The following is a 13,503-nucleotide window of genomic DNA, read 5'->3' as shown; positions in this document are numbered from 1 at the left end:
AAACAACAACAGATCATTGTTTCATTTTTATTGTCTGTCTGAAGCCAGAAAACTGAGAACAAGTTTCCGAGTGGCTTAAATAGCGGGTCAGATCAAGGAAGTCATCATTTTATTGATGGAAGAAAAATAGAGCATCACCTTAACAAGATTTGTCTTTAAGAAAATATGCATCGTGACGCCTGATATTAGGAAACATTGTCATAAATTGGTAAGTGCACAAACAAATTCACTCAATGCATGGGAAGAATGTCCATGGATTAGAGTGTAGACATTTAAATATTGGCATTTCAAACAAGACAATGTCTGGCAGGTTCCTCTTCAATTTCCGCCACCCTAACCTGCTTAAGAGGGATTAGATAAGCTTGAGTCTGCTAAATAAGCGTTAAACTTTGATCCAGACTCTACATTACATCTCGCATGCAGGAGCCAAAAACACCTCAGGATACGAATAGAAGCTGTGAGTTGAATGAGAATCCAAGCCTGCCCTCTGGTGGATGACTTCCCTGCTTCGAGTCTACTGACCATGCAAAAAGTGCAATGGAAATCTAAGAATAATTTACTATAGGGAGTTATTTTGTAGTAAATATTAACCATTTGAAAGTTAGTTTTTTTTTTCCAGCTGACTAAAGTAAAACAACTTGAAAACATCAAGACACGTTTCACTCGCAAATATCTGTAACCTTCAGGTTCATCTGGCATTTCTGGCACTTATAGGTTTCTCACATTAAGGCGATAGTTTGGTTAATGAAATGCAGAACAACAGAGAACATACAACTTAAGCAAGTGCTTCTGATGTTTTAAGTCATATTTTAACTTTGCATTTTGTCATTTAGAATAATATATGGTAAATGTATTGTTTGTCCATGCTACTGACACGTTAAATTACAAATGTCCCTCATCTGTCCACTGTGATTACAGAAACAGTGTGTGTGTGGTAAAACTATGGCTGTACAGAAAAGCTGCAGGGAACCACAGCTCAGGTGGATGAATCTGTTTACAGAACATCTGCAGGCAGCAAACTTCACAAATCTGGCCTCTATGGCAAAGTGGACAAGAAGTGAAATTTACACAGACAAACACACACACACACACAGAAACTGACACTTTAGACAATATCTGTTCATCCTGGTGACTAAATTGATATTTTTATATCTGGTGTGTTATGCTCCTGGTTATAACAGAACAACCAATAGAACCAAAATCGACAGCTGATTTTGAAAGTGTTAACTTTTTGACATTTTAATCATTTTTAAATAAAACAAGCACAGTTTGTTCACAAAACACACACCCTTCTGGAGGACCCCAAGACATTCAGCTACACATGGCTTAATGTGCTAACGCTACAGAGCCTCTGCTGTCCCTCACATTAACATCATTATGTTCCGTTCTGAGCGTAAGAGCATAATGGCAAAACTGTAAAAAGTACCGACATCAGCACAGGAAGTCTATAAACTCATATGAGGTTACAACCAAAATAAGCTGCATACAAGAAGAGTTCTGTTCAAGACGTTTAATCTCGGTGTAACTCGACTCCAACTCTGACGAACTGGCATTTCAGGAATATAGCATCATGTCACTCAGCACTAATGGAGGAGAACCGGCTCCTGACGGATGAGTTGCATGATGCCGCGTGTTGTCAAAGTCCAAGGAGTGAGTCTGGAAGCAAAATTACTTTATTCATTGGATGCTGATAAATCTGAAAGCAGTTTATAGCTCCGTTGACTCAGGTCACCTGTTTACAGTCTTAGTAAAGTGCGTCTTTGTCTGGACCTGGTGTGTTTAAAAGGTAAAATTACTTAAACTGCTTCCTGAAGAAACAACCTTGATGTTCCGGTGGCTTCTCTGGTAGCAGATGCGCTCATGGAAATATTTAGGGTGAGGTGGCTTGTTTTGATTTTTGTAAACCAGCCGTGTTGCTTGAGGAGCCAGACTGCAGGAACAGCTGAGTTAAAGCAGTTCCTGTAACCAGAGACCTAACTTGGTCTCTTGGTCTCATACTCACCGCCACTCCGTTGACGAAAGAAGCCAGGGTTGGGGAAAGCCGGATGTTGCTGCGGCCGTACACAGAGCTGATGAAATCAGGTGCATACATGTGCTGAAATGAAAAGACTTTAGTAAATGAGCCATTCTTGACCAAAACATTTTTAATAGCCAGAGATCTTTTACTCCTTTGATCATTTATCTCCACACTGACTCTCCCCTGACTCAGCATTTCTGTTTATACAGAGTCACTGATTTGCACGTTGTTAATAGAGAGTTTAATTTACCTGGCAGTGCTGCAGGGCCAGATCAAAGACATCTGTTGTGCTTCCAATGAGGCCGACCCCGATGCTGTCCAGCACCATCCTTTTACTGCGCTGGAGGACAACGGGGGACAAATGCTGGGGCTTGATTTCACTGATGAACTGCCCAAAACTTGCTGTGACTGTGTCCTCTGGAGCTGTGTGCAGCGTGGCTCTCAGGTTGAGAGAAGCCTAGACCACTGAAGATCTTCTTACGCCAAGCTTGTAGGGCTCACACGATTAATTGCGACAAATTGATTACTGAAATAATCGTTGGTTGCTTTATACACTGCTGCACAGTCATATTGTGACAGGAAGGAGCCATCCCTAAACTGTTCCCACAAAGGTGAGAGCGGAAAAATGAAATGCCCAAACTGCCTTGGTATTGTGGATCCCTTATCACCATGCTCCCTTGAGCTCTCATCTGCTTAGACATGCATGTTTTTATGTCAAATTAAAAATTTCCAGAGGTTTCAAAAGCTACACTTAATATCAGACAAAAAGCAAGAATAAGGGAAATTTAATCTCCCTTATTCTTTTTTTTATCCTCTTTTTGGTCAGCACTGTTTCTCACCATGGAATTCTATCTTATGTTTTAATCAAAAATATTTTTTTTCATGACTCATATTCGTTTCAATAAATAAAAAGGCTGCCTGTCTGATGTGCCATTACACCACTACACTTTCTGTAACTCCATCTGCCCAGTAGCTATTTTCCTAATTTGTTCCGACAGATATTACAGAGAAACCCAGAATGTTTATCTGAAATGAATGACTCCAGTGGGTTTATTTTTCACTCCTCACAAACAGAGAAGGTACTGTTTCTGCTTAACTGTAACAGGGATTCAACGACTCCTGGAAACAGAAAGAGGATGGGGACGACGAGACAAGACGGCCTCATGATGACGGTTTGGTCAAACTTCTCACTCATTTTTTATATTACAAACATTTAAAAAAAAAAGAAAAAGAAAAACATAAAAAGGGTTGAACTATGTAAACAGTGTGAAAAGACAGAACAAATCAAGAGAGCACCAAACACAAATAAAAGTCTGGACAGGAATATAAAGAGACTGAGTGAGACAACAGTTCAGCCTTAGCACCAGAGCACATCCCCGCTGTCAGTCTGGAGACGAGAAGGCAATGCTGTACCACAGTGAAGGCAGTGCTGCGTTCAAGTAGGTACCAAAATATGGAACTCCTTCAGTCCTGTCAGCGCGTGGAGGGAGCTCCTGCTCAGCGTTACAGACGGAGTCACTTCTCATCGTCCTCCAGCCTCCCCCAATCCTCCACCTCTTCATCATCAGCATCGTCGTCCACGTAGCCGCCCCACGTCCCGCACACGTCCCCTCCTTCCTCGTCGTCCTCCTCCTCTTCGTCTTCTAGTGCGTCGCTTCCATAAGGCGGCTCCTCTTCTTCCTCCTCCTCCTCCTCCACAACCTCCATCTCCTGAGTCTCATTGTCCTCGTCGTCATCTTCGTCCTCCTCGTCCTCCTCGTCGTCGTCCTCCTCCGTGTCTAGCCCGTACACCTCGCCGTCCTCCACCTCTCCGTCCTCTCCCTCGCGGGCGGCGCCGGTTTTCAGTTCGGTTCTGTCAGTGAGGTAGGAGGTGTTGGAGGGGACGAAGCTGGAGGTAGCAGTCTTTGTGTTGATGTAGAGGCGAGGGGGAGGCTCTCGGTCGCATGGAGCAGCCTCGGAGGGAGCGGAGGAGAGGGAAGCAGCAGAAGAAGACGAAGGAGGAGTTGCTCCTGCGGCGGCCGGAAGCGCTTCGGGAGGGACGGGCACGGCCATGTTCCCGGGCCTCATGGAGGCCATGTTGGGCACGTATTCCCGTACCTCCCCGGGTTCCAGTGGCTCGGGCCCGCACGGGTCGTGGTCGCTGCAGGACAACTTTCCGTCCAGCTTGGAGATGAAGAGCTTGCCTTCTCGGTGCTCTTTACAGTACGAGTTGGGGCACATCACGCAGAACGAGGCTGCCTCTTTACCGCAAACGTCACACTGATGCCATGGACACTCCCATCGCCCTGCAGACAAGATCATTCATCACGTCAGCCATGTTGAAATGTGGAAAAGTACTGAAACAGTTAGTGTGAGCGCAACATGTTTTAAATATTTAAATATTGTCTTCTTCTCATGTTAAACTTTACAAACATTTCAGTTTGAAACACATCCTTACTTTGAGTATAAATTTCAATTTGAAATGGTTATCACTTCAATCAATCAATCAATCAATCAAATTTTATTTGTATAGCACATGTCAGCAGCAAGGCATTTCAAGGTGCTTTACATAATTAAAGAAAAAATAAAAACAGTATGTGACATTAATAAATAGATAAAAAGTAAAGATAAAAACACTTGTAGGTCTGCTAACCTGCAGGCCGCTTTGCCAAGTTGAGGCAGTCAGCGTGATAGACTTTGGGACATCCCGGCTTTTTACAGGACACTATCTGGCCTCCGTCGCCGCAGCTGAAGCATTCGTCTTCCCTCTCCTTCGTTACTTGTTGCTTGGTCTTCTTCTTCATGCTGCCCTTCCTCTTCCCTTCCTTCAGTTTCATTTTCTCCGCTGGTGGCTGGTTCTGAGTAAAGATGGGGAACGGAGCGGTTTGCAAAGCAGGAACCAAGTGAAGGTTAATCAGTGGTGAGTGTTATTTTAGAGTGATATTGTGATCAGAGGCACAACGGGTTGAATATACAGTTTTACCTTTGGTCGGACCCCCAGGAAACCGCTACAGTTGGGAGCTCCGCATTTACAAGCAGTCTTCCCGTTTCCACGACACTCCAGGTTGTAGTTGAAGGTCAGCTCAACCCCTGAAGTGAAAATCATACTGATGTTTTAATTGTCGAAAACAATTTCTACGCGTAAAGAGCAAAAATCACATATCAAAAGTCAGAAAACTTAGAAATCTTCTAAGAATGAAACATGAATAAGGGCTTCGCCTTGCCTCATGGGGGTCTTGCAACTTTTAGAGCTCTGCTTCAGCACAGCTAAATCGAATATCCTGGCCATTAGCAGGACTCTGTGGAACCTGACTACAATCTGACGAGTCAATTTATACATTTGATTCAGATGCGAACTCATAAGGACAATGGCCGTGGAAGACTGGAGTTTGCTAACTCTGATTTTAGAGAAAAAAGGCATGTGATTTAAGAAAATGCTGTTTTCAAAACGTTTTAATAGTGCGGCTAAAGCCTCTGTCTAAAAATGTGTAGACCACTGAGACTTTCAGCTGCTTCCTTTCACTGACGGAGAACAAAATTACATCAAATTGTCTTTATTTTAGTTTGCAGGACTAACATTTTTGTCACAATTGTTTATTGTAATAGCAGGCTGAGTTCAACATGGAGGACTATTAAAATCCATGGTTAGGGTGCCAATCTGTTGAGTCTACAAGCTAAAACTTTCAGAGAAACATTTCTCGTGACTTCCTCCTCTTAATTGAACAAATTATCATATAGATCTTTAGCATTAAATAAATGCAATTATTTGGAGCGACAAGTCAAACCACAATTGAAAAGTTGTAAAAACTACTAATTTTAAGAAGGCAAAAAAAAAAAAAAAATCCATTCAATCAGTGAAACCTTTTGGGATGTCCTGCAGAGCGAACAGCCCAACCCTGGTGTCCCCGTTCACAGTCCACTTCTGAGTCTCACAGTTTGGTTGGCAGCTATGGTTCATGAAGCGTGCCTGGTTCCCTTTGGGTCCAGCATCGATGACCCGATCCTAAATTAATAATAAAAATAACAAGTTTAGTCCTCTGATCTTCTTCGGTGTGTTTGATCATTTATCCCATCTCCATACTCCATTGACAGCTATTCGTTCCAGAATCACCTTGTCCAGGGTCAGCATGTAGAAGTTGCAGATGTCGTTCTCCTGAGCGTGTCTGATTCTGGCGCGACATTCTTCCTCGTCGATCACCTCCCCAACATATTCACTCACAAAAGCACCCTAGAGGTAAAAAATGAACAAAATGAGAAATAAGTAAAAATGTGTCAAAATCTCTCAAAAGAATTTCGGTGTGCATTTTCCCCCAATTTACCTTCTTGATATCAGAGACTGCGCGTAAACCCCACCCACAGGACAGCGTCCTGAAAATCTCCACGGTGGTGTACTGTCGCTTTGTAAAAGTCTGGTTCTGACATCGCTCCCCGGCTGCACACACTTGCGGGTGGCACTCATACATCAGCATGCGATTTATGCACTCCGAGTCCATGCCGCACGGGTTTTCGTCGTACGCCTTGCAGTTGCAGCGGGGGATTTCAGACAGGTCGGCAGTGATGATCTGCACCTTCCCAATGGGTCGGTTCACCTAAAGAAGCAAAGTGCCATTCACCAGGTGTTCAGTTTATTGCAGTCAGCTGGTTTTACGTCCAAGCCGGGTCGGTTCAGCGTACCTTGATGTGCTTGTACGGAGGTGGTTTCTTGTCGTTCTTTCTGTCCTCCTGAAGCTGCTTCATTTCTCTCTCGGTCTGTAGCTCTTTGAAACGCTCTGCGGCCTCAGACAAGGCTTCAAGGACACAAATGCAATCTCAGCCGATGTCATTTATGTGCAGAATTAAAACACCAGCGAGAACACGTACCTTTCTTGTACACCGCGTCAGAACCTTTCCCCATTTTTTCGATGTTGTGAGTGTCACCCTCCATGTAGGGGAAGACTCTGGCTTGGTACGTCCACACGAAATCTTTGGAGCCAAAGAACTGCACCGGGAACTCCCCCACTTCATGTTTCATCCTCAAGATGTTGTTTGGGACGTCTTTGGTCAGACACACTTCAGCGGGCCACCACCTGAAGCATCGGGCCGGGTTTCAGATACCTTTCCTGTTGCGTTGAGCTGTTGTGTGGTGAAGAAATGTTGCGCCCTTACCTGTATCGCCCCCATTTGACCCAAAGGATGTCCTTCATGCGAGGTTTCTTTCCGGCTTTGCAGTCGTTGCAGAACCAGCTACCCTGAGGCATCTCTATATTCAAACATTCCCGATGGAAAGCAGCAGGACAGGATTCACAGCACAGCAGACTGCCCCCTGTACAGTCGGGAAAATACGAGTTCTTTAGTATAAAGAGGAGATGCCGTCCAAGTCCTGTGGATGCTACATCAATCATCGGCCCTCTGGCCCTCTGGCCAGCTGTTTGTTCTGATGTGCTGAGTTTTGTCTGAAAATATCACTTTGCTTTACGCCCAGTCATATATATTTTATCCTCATCTGTTCAAAGAACATTTCTCCAGAAGATCTGCAGCTGATTTAGATGAAACTCTGCAAACTTACAAAACAACAAAGCATTGCACTATCCAGAGCAGAAAGCTGTCAAAACCTCTGCTTGTTGATGATCTGTTAATACTGGTTGTGATGCCTTTTCTGGTCGACTTATTCTTACGAAATAAAACAGACTATGATACATAATCACACCACAGTCACTGCAATTGACATCCTGCTGGGCACATAGCATTTTTCTTATGGAAGACTATAAGTATAAAATAGAAAATCACTTTAAATCATCACTTATCGAAGTAGGCAGGGGCGGATCTAGAAAAATATTTATGGGGTGGCAAGAGGGGGGCAGGGATATTTTCAGGGGTCCTGTATTTGGTATATATATATATACCAAAAAACAAACATTTCCCACACAAAAACGTAGCAAAAACACTAAAACATTACATCCAGTCTGTTACATTATGTTGTCAGGCTTAATGTCTATATTGTGATTATTAATAAGTTTTCGCCTGATCACCGCGGTGGTTGATTAGCTGATTTAAACAGCTGCTCTACTGATGACTTGGTGGGCGGGTTGTTTAGTGCTAACTTAACCAAAACACACCGAACTGCGCAGCACATGCTAAGGTTATCAAAGTCCATTGCAGGCTAACAGTTAGGCTAGTATAACTGACCCACTGCTCACTTGTTCAATTTTTCCTCACCTGTGAAATCTGAAGCCCTTATTACCATTATCTATGGTTGAATTAACTGCTAAACTTTGCTCCCGTTGTTCTGATTCTTTGCGTGATTGTAGTATTTTCCTGACCACAGATATTCCTGACTCAATGGACAGCAATGGCGCATGTGCGACTTACGATAAATCACGTAATGTCCAGTCCAGTAATATATATCAATGCTGCTGGCGCTCTGTCCTTCTCTCGCACTTTCCGCTACTTAGCAGTGGGTGTCAGGTTACATTGTGTTGCATTCAATGTTGTCGGAAAAAAAAGAATTTCATGAGCTTAATGTCCGATTTGCCATAACTATTTATTGAATTCATTGTCGCTAGCTGGGGTGGCAACAAGGGTGGCAAGGCTCTCATTTGGGGTGGCAATTGCCACCCCAGTAGATCCGCCCCTGGAAGTAGGTCTAAAATATTTCCTGAGCCAGTAAGATTTGTTGAATGATCAGTATAAACCCCCCTAAAATAGTACAGCTACTAAATCAGCTACTTTCTCTCTTAAATGCAGGCAACAAGGGTTTATTTTAAATTTGACTTCATTTGTATTTGAAAGTGAGAAATCTGTTGGCTTTTTGTAGACTCGAGGTGAGATTTTGTCTAAATTTACGACCCGGTTACGCATGAAACCCTACAACTGAGTTTGTAGTTTCTTTTTACCATCACCGGAAGCTAAAAATTGAGACCTGAACCCAGACTGACCTTCGGAGCAGACAAAGCACCAGCTAACGTTTATGTGTTCGTGGTTCTTGCAGCCTTTGCGAGGAGTGAAGTGGTTGGGACACAGGAAGCTGTTGTTGGACAACACTAGGCTGCCTGCTGCCATGCAGTTGTCGTTGGGGTGATAAGCTACGGGACAGCGGACGCATCGAGCCAGCCGACCTGAGAAACGAAACACACAGAACGGCTTCATCCACGCACAGAACTGTAGCCCAAGTTCAAGTTTAACACAGCTGACACTGTTGCATGGGATTAAATGCTTTAAATGAATTTACTATTTAACAGAAACATTAAATTGTTGGGAAACTGAGTGACATAACAGCACCAAATACTGAGTAAGCAACTAAAAAAGAACCACAGACGTTTAGACACGGAAAAAAATATGTATATTTTTAACAAATCACAATTATGTAAAAATGCTGAAAACACTGTAGAACTCTATCTATGCTCTTATTTTTCCACCAAAGGGTTTTAAATTTGTAAGAAGAAAAGTAAAAATACTAGAACTTGCTCAAGGTGATTATTGGTAAGGAAGAAAAGTTATCAAATACTTTAGGACTTTATTTAAAAATGAGCAGAATTTTAAAACTATGCATTTAAGACCTTGAAGATTATGCAATCTCTACCCTTATCCAACGTTAATTATTGAATTTAACTCAACCTTATTTTCAAAGCAACGATTCACAACACATGACAATTCAATCCAGTCACGCAGACAGATTCAAAGTCATTAATTGATATTATTCATGAAACAATCTGGTCAAGCTCAGTTTACTACTCAAATTGGTTAAACAAATGTGTTTTCTGATTTAGACTATAACTTTATTTAGAGATGTCTATAATTAGCATGTAAAACCTGCAATTGGTTGGTTTACCAGGAGGTGGCAGCAGAGTCAAAGGGCCACTTCACAAGTTGTGCAGTTTCAACACTTTCCAAGCGAGGAACTTAAATATTTGATTTATTCTAGTTCAGATGTCTGGAGCCAACTCTTTACTGTTAAGAAACTTATCTAAAATACAACTAATTTACTATCTTAACTGTAAAACCTGACCATTTTTCAAATGTGATGTTGCTGCCAAAAATAAGAGCTTCTATCTTATCTGAGTGAAGGCAGCCAGCCAACCATGTGCTTCAGTGTTCAGCGTGCTAACCATGTTGCTCCTCTACAGATGCGGTTTGATTGAAATGACCTGGGGGGGGGGGTTCTACCTTTGGTGCTGCAGGCGTTGAGAGGGTTGGTGATGTGGCATGACAGGCAGACATGCAGAGGGCAGCGGAAGCCCTTGTTATGTGGCTGGGTGGGCGAATACGCCATGATGCAGTCCGAGTGGTAAAACTTCCCACAAAGGGGGATGATGCAGCGCTTCACTCCGTTATCAGACTTCTTACACACAAAGCAGTTATGAACACCTGAAACAAAACGAAGTCGATGAGAATCTGAAGACTTGTCGTGCTTCAGGACAAACCGCTCGCGGTCGGTCGCGGGGTTTTTAGGTCCTTTGTGAGTCGCAAAGCGAGACCCACCGGTTTTACATTCCTGACAGAGGAATTTTCCTTTGGGGGCCACAGAGAGGCCGATGCACTGCAGGTGAAAGGCACCGAAACACGGACCGTCGCACACCAGAAGGTCTCCTGTCTTCTCACACACCTGTAAAAACACACACGCACACAAGAGGCACACTGATAATATACCTGCCACTAACGCAGAAGGTGAAAATAATCACGTCACAGTCAGCGTGAAGGTCATTTCACCTGGCAGACGCTCTCCTTCAAAGACGCGGCTCCTATTTTTCCCTTAACATCACCCTGGGACGAGAGACTGTCATTCAAACCCGCCGTCATGACCTAAAGGAGATGAATATCGTCTAATGTTACTGAAGCAGTCAGAACAGATGGAAACTTAAATTTGATTCTACATTTTGCCTGGAGAAAACACAGCAGGGGCACCTCAGGTTTAGGAGTTAGTGTTCCAGTGTGTTCCTCCTGTTTCTCCTCGGTGCTGCAGGGCTCCGTCTCAGCCTCCTGCTTCGGGGTCTTACACCGCTGAGGGCTCGGGGACCTGCTCTCTGGACGCTTGGCGGCTTCAGCAGGGACGGACGATGCGCAGGGGGAAGATTTGTCTTTCGTCACGGATGCAGCCTATCCCGCAAAACACAAGGATTAGAGTAACTAAACAGAACTTCAGCACATTACAGTAAATGTTTGGTGATTTCATGAATACCTGTGTTTTCTTGACCAACACTTTTGCGTCTGGGGAAATGCCGAGTTTCCGCTTAGATTCCTATAACAAAATATAAATATTCAGGGTCCAGGAGTACAGAGCCGTCCTCACTACAGTTTTGTGAAGTTACAGTAAATCTCAATGTATTTTATTAAGATTTTATGATAATAAAAAAAAAAAAAAACGCCATATAATTGTGCAATTTTTTGTAAATGGAAGAAAAATGATACACAGGTATCAAAAGATATTTTAAAAATGAACAAGAAAAAAAATGTTTGCATTTGTATTCAGCTCTAATGATTCAGTAATTTGTAGAACCATCTAATTTACGGTTAGGCCCAAAATTATTCATAATTTTTCTGCAAATGAGAAGTTTTTGTCTGATTGGGAAGATACTAAAACACTTTAAAAGGAGGAAGACATAATAAAAACTCCTAATCAAAATGTGTAACCTTCTCAATGATCAAAAAACAATATATCGGGATTAAAGCAACCAAATCCTTCTTGTGCTTCCACTGGTATTTTGACAATCGTTTGCAATGAGCTCCAAGCCAACTGAGGGCTCCTTGCCATCACCCTAATCTTTATCTTTCTCCACTTCAAACCTAAATCTGCCGGCGATAAGAATAATTTTAAGCATTCGCGTAAAAACCCAGTAAAATACATTGAGGTTTACAGTTGTTAAAGTGACAAGAGAAGAAGCTCAGAGTGTGAATACCTTTGCAAGGCAGTGTAGTTTTAGATTTCGTAGACATACCTTTTTCTTTGAGGAACCTGCCGACACTTCTTCTATGGTACACTCCATCGCCTTGTGTGAGAGTTTTCTGGGCCTCTTTCTTTCTTGAAGAGATGCTCCCGAGTCTGACATTAAAAATGATTCAGGTAAGTCTCAAGTATTCACATGCAGAAACTGACATTCAAAGACAGACGACATGGCAAATACAGTTAAAATAATGGACTTTTGAGATGTAAAAACATGAGACCAGTACATAAATAATTTCAGAATTGTTTCTAAGTACCATATATGATGAAAAAGGACAACTCCCAAGGTTTTGGTCTGCAGTACCTAAATCAAGCCAGTAGGTGGCAATAACATCAAATTTCCTCAATAATCGCTTTGTTTTTTAACTGTTTACTTTTTTCCTCTAAATTAGAAGGTTAATTGAAAAAAAGTGAGGAAAAAAAAACATAAAAATGGCCCCATTGTTGTGGGTTTGAGCTCAAAAAGCAATAGTGATCATATGGGAAGGCTCATCTCTATCACCGCTCTACTAATCTCCTGATATCCAGTTCAAATGGGAACACCACAAACAGATCTAAGAAAACTCGAGTTGCATGTGGATGAGCGTTGAAAACCTGATGAGAACAGGTGGAGAGTAAGACTCACCACACTCAAAAGACAGATCCGTTTCCTCTGCTGCGTCTGCGTCAAAGCGGGGTGGTGCTGTGACAGGAGACAAAGGTGGTGCCGGAGGAGAAAACTCTTCCTGAGACGGACTCGGATCCATCTTTACCCGAGCCTCTCCTGGCTCCGCTAAAGACGACGTTGAGGTATCCATGGCTTCTGTAGCACTGAGATCATGGAGTGCCGTAATCCCTGAAGTGTCCTGCACACAGAAACATACGACGCAAAACACAAGTGGATAGTAAAGGTATTGGGAACACCACAAACAGATCTAAGACCTTCGGCACATTTAGTCACCTTACAACAGCAAACTTGCTGTGATTTTATGTGACAGACCAAAACAAAGTAGTGCCGAATTCTGATTTAAAAATCTGAATTAAGCCCCTTTTAACTCTGATAACCGTAGATAAAATGAAGTGCAAAACCCAGAGTGGCTACATAAAATACACTACTCACATTTTAGTTTTCATTTGTTAAAAAAAAAAGAAAGTTAAAAACCATGTAATCTTTTCATTCTACTTCACAGTCACCTGTGTCTCTAATAAAATATGCTGAAGTTTGTGATCATAATGGGACAAATTGTAAAATACGTCTACTTAAATGTACAAGTTTTGTACAGTTTTATAATTTACTTATGGTTTTGGGCTTTTCTTTGATAGCTGTAACTAATTATTTATTGAAAAATCCCCAATCTTTTGTTTCTTTTTTTTGTTTGTTTTTTTATCTGTACTGTAGGAAACCACAACCCCAAAAACTTTCCTCACCAGTTTGGAACAATCTGCCGTGTGTTTCTTTGACCTCTTTTTTGTGGAAAATATTTGTTCATACTCCTCGGTGGACTCCAAGAGCCTCTTGGTTGGTTTCCGGAGACGTTTGTTCTCAGATTGTCCTGTGTGCAAAAAAAAACAAACACTTTGATATTTCAAAAAGTATCGTCTCAGTAAAAAA

General features: G+C 42.3%; 1 protein-coding gene across 1 annotated transcript in view; it reads right to left on the bottom strand.

The window, feature by feature from the left end:
* Positions 1–3,034: 3,034 nt before the first annotated feature.
* The window catches only part of LOC106955399 (histone-lysine N-methyltransferase, H3 lysine-36 and H4 lysine-20 specific-like), a 20,346-nt gene continuing 9,877 nt past the window's right edge, over positions 3,035–13,503 (bottom strand). Inside the window, exons 6-23 of the mRNA XM_015045549.1 lie at positions 13,320–13,444; positions 12,538–12,757; positions 11,908–12,011; positions 11,151–11,210; positions 10,877–11,068; positions 10,682–10,774; positions 10,454–10,577; positions 10,139–10,339; positions 8,911–9,090; positions 7,142–7,298; positions 6,857–7,062; positions 6,671–6,783; positions 6,316–6,585; positions 6,108–6,224; positions 5,858–5,999; positions 4,980–5,086; positions 4,650–4,854; positions 3,035–4,302 (exon numbers count right to left, since the gene is read on the bottom strand). Coding sequence (XP_014901035.1) covers positions 3,533–4,302; positions 4,650–4,854; positions 4,980–5,086; positions 5,858–5,999; positions 6,108–6,224; positions 6,316–6,585; positions 6,671–6,783; positions 6,857–7,062; positions 7,142–7,298; positions 8,911–9,090; positions 10,139–10,339; positions 10,454–10,577; positions 10,682–10,774; positions 10,877–11,068; positions 11,151–11,210; positions 11,908–12,011; positions 12,538–12,757; positions 13,320–13,444 — 3,386 coding nt within the window. The 3' untranslated portion in view covers positions 3,035–3,532. The remainder of the gene's footprint in view (positions 4,303–4,649; positions 4,855–4,979; positions 5,087–5,857; positions 6,000–6,107; positions 6,225–6,315; positions 6,586–6,670; positions 6,784–6,856; positions 7,063–7,141; positions 7,299–8,910; positions 9,091–10,138; positions 10,340–10,453; positions 10,578–10,681; positions 10,775–10,876; positions 11,069–11,150; positions 11,211–11,907; positions 12,012–12,537; positions 12,758–13,319; positions 13,445–13,503) is intronic.

This window comes from Poecilia latipinna, unplaced genomic scaffold (genome assembly GCF_001443285.1).
Source record: "Poecilia latipinna isolate Pla-1442-1.1 unplaced genomic scaffold, P_latipinna-1.0 Scaffold731, whole genome shotgun sequence".
NCBI classification, from domain to species: Eukaryota; Metazoa; Chordata; class Actinopteri; order Cyprinodontiformes; family Poeciliidae; genus Poecilia; species Poecilia latipinna.
The sequence above is the reverse complement of the archived record's forward strand: the minus strand, read 5'-3'. Positions and strand labels throughout refer to the sequence as shown.